The following is a 16,309-nucleotide window of genomic DNA, read 5'->3' as shown; positions in this document are numbered from 1 at the left end:
CTGCTTGTCAGCGGGCTGTTTGTGTCAGGGCTGAGTCACAGCAGCAGAGCATTCAAGGTACCCAGACTTGCAGGGCAGGTTGTGACACAACCCCTTACTGGTCTGGGTTGCACCCAAAAGTGTCATAGAACCATACACATTTACACCTTCGGAGAATCTGGACCAATGTGATTCTTAATGTTTAATTATTCTTTTAAATGCTTCAACTATCTTCTTTACAACACACGTTAGCAGCTCTATAGTAACAAACCAACTGTGCACACGAGGAAAATATTTGGTAAAGAAATACATATCAGTTTCATCTTTCCAAGCATTTATTATGGACAGTTAGAATTTTTTTTTTTAAATCATGGCATCTTAGAATTCAGCAATGGAAAAAGACATTAAGTCATAGAATCCCTCCCTCATTCAGGACACAATTACAGTATACTTTAATCTACTTTGCCTAATCCAGTTTTAAATGACCATTTTAAAAGCATTGTGATTACTCAAAGGAAGATAATGAGGGATGAGAAAAATTTTAATCACAGCTCCCCCTCCATGGCTTGGGTAAACAATGCTCCCTCACCATAGCTCCCCTTTTCTCTTTGGCTGAAGCCTTGCCAGCTCTCTCATCTTATTCAATCAACTCCAGTCGCTGTTTGAGGGGAAGTTTTATTGGCTTTCATATAGACATCTGATATAGCAAGAACTAGAAGCTATCAAATTATTTAAATGTATGGCAGAGGTTCTGTGACCACTGTTATTAATAGAAGCTCAGATATTATAGCAATGAGTGAAACAGAAGTGCCTATGAATGAATAATACTGAGTCAAGGCTTGAGCCATGGTACAGGATGGGAAGCAGGATGGGACATGAGAGTCTCTTTTCAACACCTATTTACCAGTTATCACAAACCCAAGAGCATGCCAGGTGACTCATGGAACACAGAGCAGACATAGGCCCTCTGCAAGAGAGCCAGTGTTAGCTCATTGGGGGCCCTATGCAGGAATATTTTTGTTCCCCTCAGCACTAAAACTGGCAAGTTCTTAGAATAATAAGCAAATAATAAGCCCCCTTGCGTTGCTCAGGACCCCAACAATTGTTTAGTCTACTTGTGCTTTGTGCTGTCTCTGCTCTCCAAGGTGATGTTATGCATCCCTTTCCCGTTTTCCTGCCTTAGAGTCCCCCATCTCTGAGAGCTGCTCCCATACTTAATATGCTTTCATTCCAGGCCACCTCATAGATTTATAATGGAGTGCAAGAGTGGCTTTGCACTATGGAGATTAAAAGAAAAACATAAAACAGCCAATCAGATGGTGCTGATTCAATGGCAGGGGGCAGGCTCCTAGATACAGAGTCACCTGTGGCTCCTTCCTGATTCTTTGCTAGATCCTGACGCTCTTCCTCTGTGGAAGATAGGGAAGGGACCCTGTTCCCTGGGATTTAGCTCTGTAATAAAGTCAGGAGACCTAAACCCTCTGCATAGGAGCACAGTGTATGGGAGGGATAACTCAGTGGTTTGAGCATTGGCCTGCTAAACCCAGCAATGTGAGTTCAATCCTGGAGGGCCCCACTTAGGGATCTGGGGCAAAAATCAGTTCTTGGTCTTGCTAGTGAAGGCAAGAGGGCTGGACTTGATGACCTTTTGAGGTCCCTTCCAGTTCTAAGAGATAGGTATATCTCCAATTATTATTATTTATTATGCAAATATGCTTCCAACAGCATCACACAAACAACCTTCTGGGATCCCATCCCTCTTTAATGGGTTGGGCCCTCAGAGACTAATGAAGCCCTTGCCATCTCTTATTTGAAATTTTAAAAAAAGGAAAACTCTAAAATTTCAATAACCCCTGTACAGGTGCTGCATGCAGGGTGTGTGGAATGAAGAAAGTAACAAATACTAGAGTAGGGCTCCCCTCTTTTAGAAAAGGGAGTGATTCCTGGGGATGGGGCAGAGGGAACAATGGTAATTATACAGCAGTCCAGCGTTGTCTCCAAAAACTGTCCTGTAGCCAAAGCCAAGGTATCTTTATTATACTGTTAAAGGAATACATTCCTGTGAGGTACTCCAGGATGCTGGCCATTCAGCCAGAGGGAATCTGCCTTACACTCCCCCCCTAGGAAGGCAATGGTTATCAGCAATACCTCTTCCCTGAAATCTAAGGGGTGTGGAATCACGGACTCAGCCCTGAGCAGTGGCAAGAACTTGAACAGATGTATAAATGCTTAACAGATGCCCTACTGGAGGCTCCTCCCTCAAAGTGTGTTTATGCTTCCAAGAGGAGGAACACTATGGAGACTTCAAGGACTGGCTTTGACCCATTGTGTTTTACTGGAGACTATCTGCTTGGTCTCACCTAAGATGGTTAACAGACATCAGAGTGAGGTTTGATTAATTGGTTATTAATAGGGCTGTCAAGAGATTAAAAATTAATTGCAATTAATCACACTGTTAATCAATAATAGAATAACATTTATTTAAATATATTCAGATGTTTTCTACATTTTCAAACATATTGATTTCAATTATAACACAGAATACAAAGTGTACAGTGCTCACTTTATTTTTTATTTCAAATATTTGCACTGTAAAAAACAACAGAAATAGTATTTTTCAATTCACCAAACACAGGTACTGTAGTGCAATCTCTTATCATGAAAGTTGAGCCTACAAATGTAGAATTATGTACAAAAAATAACTGCATTCAAAAATGAAACAATGTAAAACTTTAGACCCTGCAAGTCCACTCAGTCCTACTTCTTGTTCAGCCAATTGCACAGACAGACAAACAAGTTTGTTTACATTTGCAAGAGATAATGCTGTCTGCTTCTCATTTACAATGTCACCTGAAAGTGTGAACAGGTGTTAGCATGGCACTGTTACAGCCGACATTGCAAGATATTTATAAGCCACAAGATTCATCTGTCCCTTCATGCTTCATCCACCATTCCAGAGGACATGCGTCCGTGATGATGACAGGTTCTGCTCAATAACGATCCAAAGCAGTGTGGACCAATGCATATTCATTTTCATAATCTGAGTCAGATGCCACCAGCAGATGGTTGATTTTCTTTTTTGGTGGTTCAGGTTATGTAGTTTCTGCATCTGAGTATTGTTCTTTTAAGATTCTGAAAGCATGCTCCACACCCTGTCCTTCTCAGATTTTGAAAGGCACTTCAAATTCTTAAACTTTGGGACAAGTGCTGTAGCTATCTTTAGAAATCTCACATTGACACCTTCTTTGAGTTTTGTCAGATCTGCAGTGAAAGTGTTTTTAAAATGAATGATGTGCTGAGTCATCATCTGAGACTGCTATAACATGAAATATATGGCAGAATGCAGGTAAAACAGAGCAGGCAGCATACAATTCTCCCCCAAGGAGTTCAGTCACAAATTTAATTAACATGTTATTTTTTTAATAAGTGTCATCAGCATGGAAGCATGTCCTCTGGAATGGTGGCCAAAGCATGAAGGGGCATACGAATGTTTAGCAGATCTGGTATGTAAATACCTTGCAATGCTGGCTACAAAAGTCCCATGTGAACGCCTGTTCTCATTTTCTGGTGACATTGTAAAAAAGAAGTGGGCAGCATTATCTCCCATAAATATAAACAAACTTATTTGTCTTAGCGATTGGCTGAACAAAAAGTAGGACTGAATGGACTTGTAGGCTCTGAAATTTTACACTATTTTGTTTTTGAGTGCAGTTATGTAACAAAAAAGAAATTTACATTGGTAAATTACACTTTCATGACAAAGCTTGCACTATAGTACTTGTATGAGGCAAACTGAAAAATACTATTTCTTTTATTATTTTTACAGCGCAAATATTTGTAATAAAAATAATATACACTTTTATTTCAATTACAACACAGAATAATATATATGAAAATGTAGAAAAAAATCCAAAAATATTTAATAAATTTCAGCAAAGGGTCCTGTGACACCTTATAGACTAACAGATGTATTGGAGCATAAGCTTTCATGGGTGAATACCCACTTCGTCAAGCTTATGCGCCAATACATCTGTTAGTCTATAAGATGCCACAGGACTCTCTGTTGCTTTTTACAGATCCAGACTAACACGGCTACCCCGATACTTAATAAATTTCAATTGGTATTCTATTGTTTAATCGTGATTAATGATGATTAATTTTTTGAGTTAATTGCATGAGTTAACAGTAATTAATCAACAGTTATTTTGGATATTATGTGTCCAGGAATATTTTTGTGACTAATATAAATCTACTAATAAATAGACAATAGCACCTTAGCTCTCTCCTTTTAAATATTGGTTTCCTATTCCTAACGTAACAACCTACTCAAAGAACAAAGGGAAAATAATCTGCTAGTTTTTGCCAGATGAGAAATAGATGACTCTTCTGTACATGAAATGTGAATTTACTTACCTCTATGCAAGCAACAGAGCCCCCAGTATCCCCTTAATTAGGAGAGACCATCCACTTTATCTGCCCAGGCAACTCGGTTGTCTAATCTGAGTGAATGTCACCCACCTGCAAGCCTATCTGCTCAGAATGCCATATTGCAGTAGTGCTAAATGCACTCCTGTTTTGTACATAAACAAGCTAAGCCCTGCATCCTCATCAATCCTTACTCAGGCAAAACTCCCACTGGGAGAAAGGATGGAATAAGACCTGACTCAGAGTGCGGACTCCTTTGACGAGTTTATTATAATCAGTTCAAGACTGTGTAATAAAACATGACGTGAAGAGATTATTCATATCCTGAGAAAAAATATTCTGTTCAAAGGGGATTTCTCAACCCCAGTGTCTAAGGACAGCATCTCTCATGTTACATAGCACATGAAATAGCATCATCAGATCTTTTGGTCACTGGGTTTTGAGGACTGTCACTGTTTTTTCAAGCTACCATTTTGCAACATGAGCCTGACTACAGTGGAATTCACTCCCTTATACTAGGTCTGTATTTGGCTCTGTGTGTTTACTTCACAATGTCAGTATATGAGCTATAAGTCATTCAAGATACAGAACAGCTGCTCACTTGTGAGCCCTGAACTCTGAATCCCAGCAATCCACCTGCTGAAACCCAACTTCATGAAAGAGATGGATAAAATATAGGTTTGGGGAGTTTAATATGTTTTTGATTTGGGCTTTTGGGTGCTACTGGAAAGCGTAAGACAAAATAAAACTGAACAACGTTCCAAACAATTTACAGCATGACATAAAAAAAGGACATCTGAACAAAACAGTTCAAAGGAAACTGGTCTCGTTTATGATTCAGATAGAATCAAAAGTTCACAAATACCATATAATAAATTAGGGCACTGTGTCAGGAGACCTGAGTTATTTTTTAATCTCCCACTGATGCACTGTGGAACAAGGTGCAAAATAGTCAGTGCCAAACTAATAAAAATGGCCTCTAGTTTTTGGCGCCTCAGTTTTTGGCTGTCCAATCTTAGATGCTTAGATACAAAATATCTCAAGTTAGACACAGAAAAAAACATACAAACAACTAGGCACTAAAAGTTTGAGGCCACTTTCGAAAATTTGAGCCTCAATTTCTCAGTTCCACCATGTATAAAGTGGGGGAGTAAAATGCTTACTCAACTTCATGAAACACTTTGAAATATTTATGGATAAAAAGCATCATGTCCCTGCTCAGTATCTAAATTACCAATTTAGTTTTCTTTGAAACAGCTGAATAAAATTACCAAAGCTAAGAAGCAATTTTACAAAATGCTGAAGCTTTAAGCTCACTTAGGGTTGATAAATCTGTAACATGTTGCTTGTCCTCATGATGATTCTACACTATTAATTATCAAACAAAGTCAAAGTCTTATTATGCTAACAGACATATTTTCAACAGAGTGGACCAAATTCAACCCCTGAACTAAATTCATCTAATTCCCTGAGCATAACGCTCAACATTTATCCCCTCATAGGAGTACAAACTGCTTAGGGAGGTCATGAAAGCTTCTTCACTGGATGTTTTCAAAAGGAGACTGGATAGCATTTAGACACAAGGAATCCTGCATCTTGGCAGGGCATTAAAATAAATGATGCTTATGGTCCCTTCAGAATCACACGGTTCTATGATCCTATGACACCAATCTGGAGAATGCAGTGATAGCCTATAAGCACAGTTTGCAGAGTAAAACTACACACATAGTATTTCGGAATCCACTTTTTGCATGCTTGGAGGAGAACTGCCACTCCTTTGAGAGGTTAAAATATTTCATATCAAATTCTTTGTCACCTCTGAATTAAAAAGGGAAAACAAAAGCTTTAGCACTAGATGGATGAGCCTTGTTTCATTTCACTGCCCTTTATGAACCTAAAGCTTTCTGGTATGTCTCCTGGTGTGACAGGTAGAATTAGGCTCAGCTTGGTTACTATTCTGTTCTCTAGCAGAGAGTTGGCTGAAGCTGGTTGGCCTGACCATAGTCTACTATGGTAGACTCCTCTTGGCCTTGGGGTGTGGGGGACTGTGATTCCCTCCCCCCTCCCGCCTCCCAGGGATTGGAAAGTGGAAAGAAAGATCTTATCATGCCCACATAAAATAACTCATTTTGATCTAAAACACATTAAGGACCCCAACTCCCTCATCTCAGATGGCAATCATATGGAGGGCTGCAGAAACTTCCATGGAAACAAGAAGGGAAGAAAGAGGAACTAGGATACACTGTGAGTTACTCAGAGGCCTCATTTACATGAGGTCCCTGCCTATCAACCCCAAGTGGCTCATCATCAAGCCCTCATTTTTCCATGAGCACAACCATGCTCAGGATCTACTGGCCAGGTGCATAGCCTGCTTACAAGGCAACCTTATTCGGCTTATAAGCAGATCTCAGGTTTTGACCCATTGACAGTAATGACGTGGTTAATATCTGGTACATCTGTTCTACAATTCTAGCTGTACAGGAAATTATGAGTCCAGGGAGAGTTTTCCAAGTTAGAGTCAAAATGACAGTATAACTGTACTCAAATATCAGGAAAGATCAATTTTCAGATTGTTTATTCTTACAGTATTTTTTAAACATTAGTAGATGAATCTGGGGTGGGGAAAGGGAACCACACACACTGTTAAATGTCTCCTTTATATTTCATAAATGAGATGAAGATACTGGAAAGTCAGTCTGCTTCAATAACCTAGCCAAGCTATGGTAAGGGCAAATCAAGGGTTGTGCTTCACAAGGGAAAGGCATCTAAGTTTGGGGGGTGTTAGCAGAGGAAGCAGCTGCCATCATGCAGTATATTTTATATGCCAGGTTTACTGGATTCAAAATTTCACATTGTAGCACTGATCTTTGACACACTGGATCAAATTCAGTCCTGGTGTACTCAGCCCCAACTCTACTGAAATCACTGTAGTCACAGCAGTGCTAATCTGGCCCAACCTATTCAATCACCCTCATAATAATTAATTGCCTTTCCTGTGACTTAAAACTTTTTAGAGCTCACTCCCTTCTTGGGACTTGTTCACTGGGGCAACATGCCTGCACGTGGCAGTCAGCTTTATAGGTCATGCAAAAGTTTAGCTTTGAGTCTTCATCTTGTTTTTGCTGCTATATTCAGAATGCTCAGAGGAAGCACTTTAACCAAACTAGGCCTTGATTGACAAGGTTCAGTGACAGACTGTCATCTGTGTGAAATGCACTTTCCCTGCTTTGTCATTAGCCCTACTGCGTGTACAGTGCCACAAAATGCTGTGGTTGTTAACACTTCTTCATAAACTACAATTAAGAAAAGTCGTATAAAAAGCAGCAAGTAATTTACCATATTTATAAAATTATTACAAACTGATGCATTGCCTATGACTTCCTGGAGACCCAGCGTTCTTTATGTAGTTTAGAAAGGTGAGACTTTTCTATTTTTTATAGAATTCTCAGACTCTCCCCTTCCACTCACACTCTCTCTCTACCAGTTTAATTCTATACTACACATTTTACATTTTGCTAGCCTCCCTCTCCCCCAATATTAGCCTGGAGAAACAGTGCTTTGGCTTTCTGAAACTAGCTGACATTTTCATGTAAAAGTCTTTGGGGTGGTGGAAGAGTAACAGTTCATCTAGTAACACTTGACTTTTGGTGGCTGGTCGATATGGAAAAAAGGATGCTTCAGCATCTCAAAAGAGATGTGGCATTGAAGAGTTTATTAATGACAGCCTTCTTTGTTCCTGCAGCCATCAGTGAAGATACAGCAAAGGAAATGGAGGAGCTGCAGTTATGCATTTGCAATACACAAAGTCCTTGTTTTCCCACTAGGCACTGCAGAATAGCAATTGTCCATTCACAGCACATAGCACATCCTCTGCATTTCAGAGCTAATATTTTTGCAGTCTTTAAACTGGTGCATTTGAGACTAGCACAGTAAATTTTTTTCTTAGTCCTTTGAAGTGCACTATATGAGCTACTAGTCCTCAGCTGATATTTATGGTTATATGACCTGACTGTAAAAGATGTACTTTTTGTGAAATTAAGAAAAAGCTTTTGTATACACAGTAACATTGTCAAAGGGGCTTATATGATCTTCCTTCCACTCCATAACTTGAGAAAACCTGAAGATTACTACCAATGACCTGACAAAAGAATATACATTTACTCTGCATTTTAATTTAATTGGCAACAGAGATTGGCTGTTCGGACAGGATTTTTTTTTTTTAAACACACAAGAGCTCCTTGGTTAAGTGGCTCCTCCTCTTGCATGCTAGAATCACACTCCTGAAAACAATGTTAGTTTTATGTTAGCTGTTGCTCTCATTTCCTGCAGCACATACCGTTCACTGTAATGCTGCAAAAGTCATTCATGTTTGACCACAGGCTGCCCAAAGATTAATTGAACCTATAAGTCATTAAATAGCCATCAGGTTGCATTAGTTCAGTATCTAATTAAATTTCCACTTCTCTAGCTAGCTGGCAACAGCAATCTGAAAAGTGGCGATGACAGAACACAAGCAATTTCCTCTGCCCCCATTTCTGCATATAAGTTAAAGCAGGAGCTTCGTTTCCACTTGTGACTTTTAAACCCCAGAGCAAGTAAAGCATCTTAAGCATGTAGTAATACAATGAAGTGGAACATGTTCTCCCAAAGAATATATACTTCACTGCTCCATTTATTTGCCCCCAATCCGCCCTCTCTCTCTGCTCTCCTCTCAAGCCAACTCAAAAACACCCTCAAGGGATGGACTGAGTCCTCCTTTTCAGCCCCCTCATCCAACTAAAGTGAACCAACTGCAAGGTCTTGCTCATGCCATTGAAATGTAGGACTGAGGACAGCATACAGGAAAAGCAATCTCACTTTCCTCAGTGGGGTCATAAAGTGCCACAATGACAGAACCTCTCTTTCATTTTCTTTTGCCCTCAAAGGGTTAAATTAACACAAGTTAAAACGCCCCACTGGTTTGAAGAAAAAGGGAGGAAATTCAAAAGCCGGTTGCTGTAGTAACAATCACTAATGAAAAAAAATCATTTTCTCTAAACAAAAGTATTATCTCCCTCCCCCACTTTGCAATTTTAGTTCCTCCTTAAAAAAAAAGGAAAAAAAGATCATGCTGCCTCTTTTAGATTTGCTGTACATACCTCAACCATTAAACAAGACATTTAACCATAGTGGCAGTTCTGTGACCTTTGAATGCCGTGAAATCTCTAAGCGGTGCAGCTTGTTCATGAAGACTTGTACTGCAGAATCCAGCAACTGCATCCAGGATTAGGGATATAATTAAGTAACGACAGCAACTAAAGGTGGGGGAAAAAACCCAAACAAACCCAAGAAGCCAAAAGGATCAGCGACTCTCTACTAGAGAGTGCACTTTTCTCCCAGGCAAGTGCTGGGATAGAGCTGAGCTTGCTGCAGTCTGACTGACTGTGTTAGCAAGCAGAAGGCCGTGCACGGCTGGGAGGTGCTGTCAACTGCCACAAGCAAGGAAAAGCAGACCAATCGGCTTCAGCACTGTCAGCTCACTGGAGTGGAGCCTTTTCTGTTTATGTTTCCTCATTTCAAGAGTGACGTCAAAGGGTTTAGTTTTTCCTCTGCATGTGCTATTAATTTTAAAGGACTACTATGGGAAGAATGTGGCAGTGATTTAGGCAGGCTCCCCCACTCAAAAGTCACCAGAGTCACACTTTATCAGTTCTGGATCTCACTTGGAAATTATTTGCAGTCAAATGTACCAGAAAGAGCCAAAATATCCAAGCAAAACAGGGAAAGAGCAACGTACGTATGTATCTATTTATGTGCCCTTAAATGAACTTAAGACATTTCATAGTGGAAGATGGTCCTTACCAGGGTATCAGATGGAGCACTGGGCCCAATTCTTCCCTCACACTGATTTAAATCAGGAGTGGCTTCAGTAAAATCAATGGCATTAGACCAGTGTAAAACTGGAGAGAGCGAGAGAGAGAGCGAGAGAGAGCAGAATCATAATCATAAAGTATTGCTGCTCTAGGCAACCGTCTGCTCTACCAGTAAATTAGAGCCCAGCCAGCTCTCTCATATGAGGGTGGCTGCACACCAACACATCTATTCACAGCCATATTAAGCCACATTACAACACTGCTTCAGAACATTAATTACATGGCATCTTATTTTATTTCATATCAAAGGCCAGTGCTATAAAGCAGAGGGCTGCGCTGAAGCCCTGCTCCCTATTACTGCAGCCTCTGTTACCAGATAATAGATCAAAATGGGAATTGTGCAACTCAGTCAGAAGGCAAGGGCAGATAACAGTCATCAGGATCAATTAACAGGGGCAACACAACATTACAAACAGACCCCATTAACAACAAACATTTAGTCATTTTCATCTTTTTATTTTTGCTTATTTTTTCAAATAGGAAAGCTTGCTTTTCTGTGTATGGCTATGCCATAATAACCCCCCTGTCAAACCTTAGTCCCAGATTTGGACCTTAGCGTCCAAAATATGGGGGTTAGCATGAAAACCTCCAAGCTTAGTTACCAGCTTGGACCTGGTACTTGCTGCCACCACCCAAAAAATTAGAGTGTTTTGGGGCACTCTGGTCCCCCTGAAAAACCTTCCCTGGGGACCCCAAGACCCAAATCCCTTGAGTCTCACAACAAAGGGAAATAATCCTTTTTCCCTTCCCCCCTCCAGGTGCTCCTGGAGAGATACACAGAAGCAACCTCCGTGAATCTAAGCAGAAGGAGTCCACCCTCTGTAATTCCAATCCTGGAAACAAAAGCACTTTCCTCTTCACCCAGAGGGAATGCAAAATCAGACTTCCCCCTGACTTCTTCCTCCCACCAATTCCCTGGTGAGCTGCAGACCCAATTCCCTGAAGTTCCCCACTAACGAAAAACTCCAACAGGTCTTAAAAGAAAGCTTTATATAAAAAGAAAGAAAATACATACAAATGGTCTCTCTGTATTAAGGTGACAAATACAGGGTCAATTGCTTAAAAGAAATATTGAATAAACAGCCTTATTCAAAAAGAATACAAATCAAAGCACTCCAGCAACTATAGACATGTAAATACATGATCTCTGTACTCACAACTTGGAAACAGAAGATTAGAGAGCAGGAAATAGAAATCACTCCTCATAGCTGAGAGAAAAGCAGGCAGACAGACAAAGACTCAGCCACAAACTTCCCTCCACCCAGAGTTGAAAAAAAAATCCTGTTTCCTGATTGGTCCTCTGGTCAGGTGCTTCAGGTGAAAGAGACATTAACCCTTAGCTATCTGTTTATGACACCCCCAACCCGCCACCCCCTCACACACACCCCAAACACGCTTGTTTTTACATTGAGTTCTAAAGTGAATCTAGTTCTTGTGAAAGATGTTGGACTGATAGCCTTGAAGAAAGAAATCAACCAATGATCCACAGAACAGGCATAGCAGGGGCATCAGTAGCACAAGCTTCTTCACAGCATCCCACTGATGGTCTTCAAACTTGCTATTAATATTACAGTAGCACTCAGAGGTCCCTAGTCTAAATCAGGAGTCCCATTGTATTAAGCATTACACACAATCAAAGGAAGACATGCAGTCCCTGCCCTAAAGAAATGAGAAGATAGTTCAACCTCTAAACATTTTTGTCCCTCTGCTAAAAATGCTGATTAGATTGTCCCTTGAGTGTGTGAGGGTTTGATATTTTTTTGGTGACCTAGACATTTCAAGTGGAAGGGGATTAATGCCCAACAGCACGTTACTGATGGTTACAGTTCTTACTCACTCCACAGGTGGACTGAATTCAGTGCAGTAGGTAGAGATGGAAACCTCTGTAGCCCGCTAATAATCCTGTGAACTATCTAGCTCAAGGGTTCTCAAACTGGGGGCCGGGACCCTTCAGGGGGTCACGAGGTTACTATATGGAGGGTCAGCTGTCAGCCTCCACCCCAAACCGTGCTTTGCCTCCAGCATTTATAATGGTGTTAAATATATAAAAAGTGTTTTTAATTTATAAGGAGGGTCACACTTAGAGGATTGTTATGTGAAAGGGGTCACCAGTACAAAAGTTTGAGAACCACTGATTTAGCTCCTCCATACAACAGGTTGTTATACTCTCACACTGATTTAAATCAGCAGTGGCTCCACTGAAAGCCTATGGCATTACATTCACAAGGCACAATTGCTTAAATTGTTCATTGCAATTCAGGATTTAAGGCTAAAAAACCCTTTCTTTGAATGAATGATTGAAACAATATTCCTGTGTGCATGTTCTCACCAATATTGTTACATTAGAAAGGAGAACATCACAGGAGTTAACCAAATCTGTCAAGTGCAAAGCTGTAGATATCAATTGAACACAGGCTTTGTGGGTTTGTTTCTAGTCAGGAGTTTTTCACAGGACATGTTACTCTTTCCTGCATAATATTTTGAATTCTTTGCAAGGCTTGCTCCCATTAGGTGACTGAGATTATAGCATATAATTCCTTTGGATAAGTGTTTCACCTTGAGCCCTTCTGCGGCTAGAACATGCATTCTTTTATATTGCTTATTTTATAGGAATCATTCCTGCTCTTCTCTTCTCACTAGTAAAACAGGTCTTGCTTCAGAAGTTCTTCATGAACAATAGGCTTGATTTTTCTTGTATAGATTTTCATTTTGGGGAACAACAGATGCTATAGCCTGTGTAAAATACTACCGCAACAAGCTCCTCAGGATGGCACAGTCTTCAACACTAGCAGCCAGGAGGTGCCTTCTCTTAGCGACTCTGGAGTTTAATTCCCATATTCAATAAAAATTTAATTTGTTTTAATTTCCTCCCCTGATTTCAGAGCACTGATATGGAGGATCTGAGTGTTGTCTTACTTCAGCACAGCCAATTTAGGAGGATTGGAGGGCATCTTTCTTCTGAGCAGAGAGAAGTTGAGGAGGGGAGCTGTTTTAGGGAACAGAGGTGCTATGTATCTTTTGTGCAGAGCCAGCTGTGGAGGGGAGGAGTTGAGGGCCAAGGGGAAAAATCTTGTTGCTTGTGTAGGTACCTGTCCCAGCCCACAACACTCTAAAACTAGAACTGTTGGCTGGCAAGGGAAGTTAGTGAAATACTGCACAGAACATCAAGAAGTTATCATAGAATCCTAGAATATCAGGATTGGAAGGGACCTCAGGAGATCACCTAGTCCAACCCGCTGTTCAAATCAGGACCAATCCCCAACTAAATCATCCCAGCCAGGGCTTTGTCAAGCCTGACCTTAAAAACCTCTAAGGAAGGAGATTCTACCACCTCCCCAGGTAACCCATTCCAGTGTTGCATCACCCTCCTAGTGAAAAAGTTTTTCCTAATATCCAACCTAAACCTCCCCCACTGCAACTTGAGACCATTACTCCTTGTTCTGTTATACCTAGGTGAGAGCAAATTATCCACAACAACAATAAATTGAGGAGGGGGTTCCCTTTGATCATAGCCAGCCTGGGGTGCAGAAGGTGGTAGGGGGACATGCCCACTACTGTTTGCAAGTCATTCAGTGTGACCGACACATCACAAGCCACTAAATTCCACCCAATTACCCTTGCACTGAGCGCAATAACCTGGGTTAGACTCAAGTATTACAGCCCTCCAGAGACTAAAGTGCTGTGTGCCATAGGCAAATAGGAGAGTCCGAGATGCACTAATGCCTCAGGTCTCTGCAGTGGCAGGGAACTGATTTGATGACCCCCTTTGTCATGAGGAGGACTTGCCAGAGGCACTAGAGAGTTGGTGATAAATCCACACCTCAAGTAGGGCCAGTAGAGAGGGGCAGAAAACTCACAGCACATAGAGAGGGACAAAATTATGCTCTCTGTCCACGGAATTACCAACACAATGTATTTTTACTTCAGCTAGTTTGGGAGCATTGAAACATCTCCCAATTCAACTTTTTAAAGGAAAGATGAACTTTTAAAGTCCCTTCTGAAGTGCTATGACCATGCTGAAGGAAGACATGAAGGTGGTTTCTCCCTGAAGCGTTGGCACTTGGGATAATAAAAAAAAAAAAAAGAAAAAAAAAAAAAGCTTCTCACCATTTAAAAGGTGTCCCACAAGCAGAGTGAAATCTCTTTTAAGAGGTCTCCAAAGGAACCAGCAAACCTTCTTATTTACTAGAGGTGACATAATTTAAATGTTGGACCATGTGATTACCATTATCTCTAAGGGGATACACAAGGTATAAAGCCAGATCCTCAGCTGGTGTAAACAGGTGTAGCATTATTGAAGTTGATTGTATTCATTTACATACATAAAAGTGTCCATCCCAGGCTCTATGTACTCTAACAGTTATTAGAACCACAATTCTTCCAAAAATAACAGAATAGCAGTAAATTTCACCCCAGATTAAAAACACCTAGAATAGAATAATGCCCCACTCTTAGCCACCCCTGTCACCTAGATTGAAAGAGAGCATTGGATTTAGTTTAAAAAAAACACAACAGACACCAGAAAGAAAACCTGAGTTTCTCTCATTCAGATTAAGGGAAATAGTTTATAAAAAAATAAAAAATAAAAAGCAAGGATTAAAGATGTATGAAAGAAGAAGACAGGCAAGAACTGAAGCACAAAGGAAAAATGGGAAAGGGTTTGTTTAGTGTTTTTTTTTTAATAAAGTCTTTCCTTCACACCACACACTTGTCAGGGATCTAGAATGCAAGCTCTTTTGGGAGGGGACCTGTCTTCCATTATGTAAATAATAAATTTAATCTTTGCAGTCACATTTGAAACTCTGGATCATCCCAACATTTAGACTCATTTAAAAATAATTGATAAACAATTCTAAATTAGTCCCCAATCCTGCAATGGACTTCACATGGGTGGAATCTTCTTACAGGATTAGGGCATTAAATCCTTACTATTTGGGGCAGAGACCTTCGTTCCACTATGTGTGCATACAGTGCATAGAGACCCCAGTCAGGGACCAGTGCTAGACACGATCTTAATACAGATGGTATATCGTAATAATATGCAGCATATGTGAAACTTCCAAATTTAAACGCTCAGAAATTTTAAGGCTACTCAATCAGTTTTCTTCAAACTTGGTTTATTCCTTAGATCTCAACAATAATCTACAAAACAAACCAAGTTTGAACCTTGTAGATTCAGCAGTTTGAGTCAAACCACAGAGGTAAAAGTTGAATTACCTCAAACTCAAAAACTACTTCTCTGATGTTGCCCAAAATTACCAACAAAATTAATGATTGAGTAAAGACCAGAACTGGGACATTTAAAATCATATGGTATTAGTTTGAGAAAATTATGAGTAACTGAAACGGCAAGTCATCTAACATCTCTCTTTCTTAGTTTTCCCCATTATGAAATAGGGATAAGGGTATTGCCCAGCTCTGTAAAGCAATTTGATTTGTACATAGAAAAACTGGTATGTATATATATATGCCTTTTTTTTAAAAAAAGGAATCCTTGTTCAATTGCTGTTTTGTGGCCTCTGTGGGGTGAATAGGAGGGGATCTCTGTTCAATTTCAAGAGGAACACACAAAAAAGTCACAACTGTCACTAATCTGCAGTCTTAATGTCAGGCTTCCCAGATCTGCTGGGAATGGAGCCTGATTGCCCCTATTACAGTTAGGGGCAAATCTCCGATGGCCAGGATGGAGATACATTGGCAAAGCAGTGTTGAGTAGTCTGCACTGTTGCGGACAGTCTCAAAAAGCCAGCACACAACTGAAAGGTTTTATTTTAAGAGAGTGAGCTTTGTGAAATGAATCATTTTTGTTTCCTGAGTGTAGTGCACGCAAAAACATTTAGATGCTACCAAAGGTGGCCTTTTGCTTCACTCCAGGAAAATTCAAGGCAAAATGTGAAAGGTCTGCTGTTTGGCCTACCTGCAAAATGAAAAAATTTGGCTGGTGGTGAGAATTTTTCTGCTTAACTGTCATCTGTTCCTTTCTTTGAATTGTC

General features: G+C 40.3%; 1 protein-coding gene across 1 annotated transcript in view; it reads right to left on the bottom strand.

The window, feature by feature from the left end:
* PDE7B (phosphodiesterase 7B) overlaps positions 1 to 9,817 on the bottom strand; it is a 277,364-nt gene extending 267,547 nt beyond the window's left edge. The window contains exon 1 of the mRNA XM_030556378.1: positions 9,543 to 9,817. Within this exon, the coding sequence (XP_030412238.1) occupies positions 9,543 to 9,563 (21 nt within the window). The 5' untranslated portion in view covers positions 9,564 to 9,817. The remainder of the gene's footprint in view (positions 1 to 9,542) is intronic.
* Between the last annotated feature and the right edge of the window lie 6,492 nt (positions 9,818 to 16,309).

Source organism: Gopherus evgoodei, chromosome 3 (genome assembly GCF_007399415.2).
Source record: "Gopherus evgoodei ecotype Sinaloan lineage chromosome 3, rGopEvg1_v1.p, whole genome shotgun sequence".
NCBI classification, from domain to species: domain Eukaryota; kingdom Metazoa; phylum Chordata; order Testudines; family Testudinidae; genus Gopherus; species Gopherus evgoodei.
Note: the sequence above shows the minus strand (reverse complement) of the source record. Positions and strands in the feature narration are given on the sequence as shown.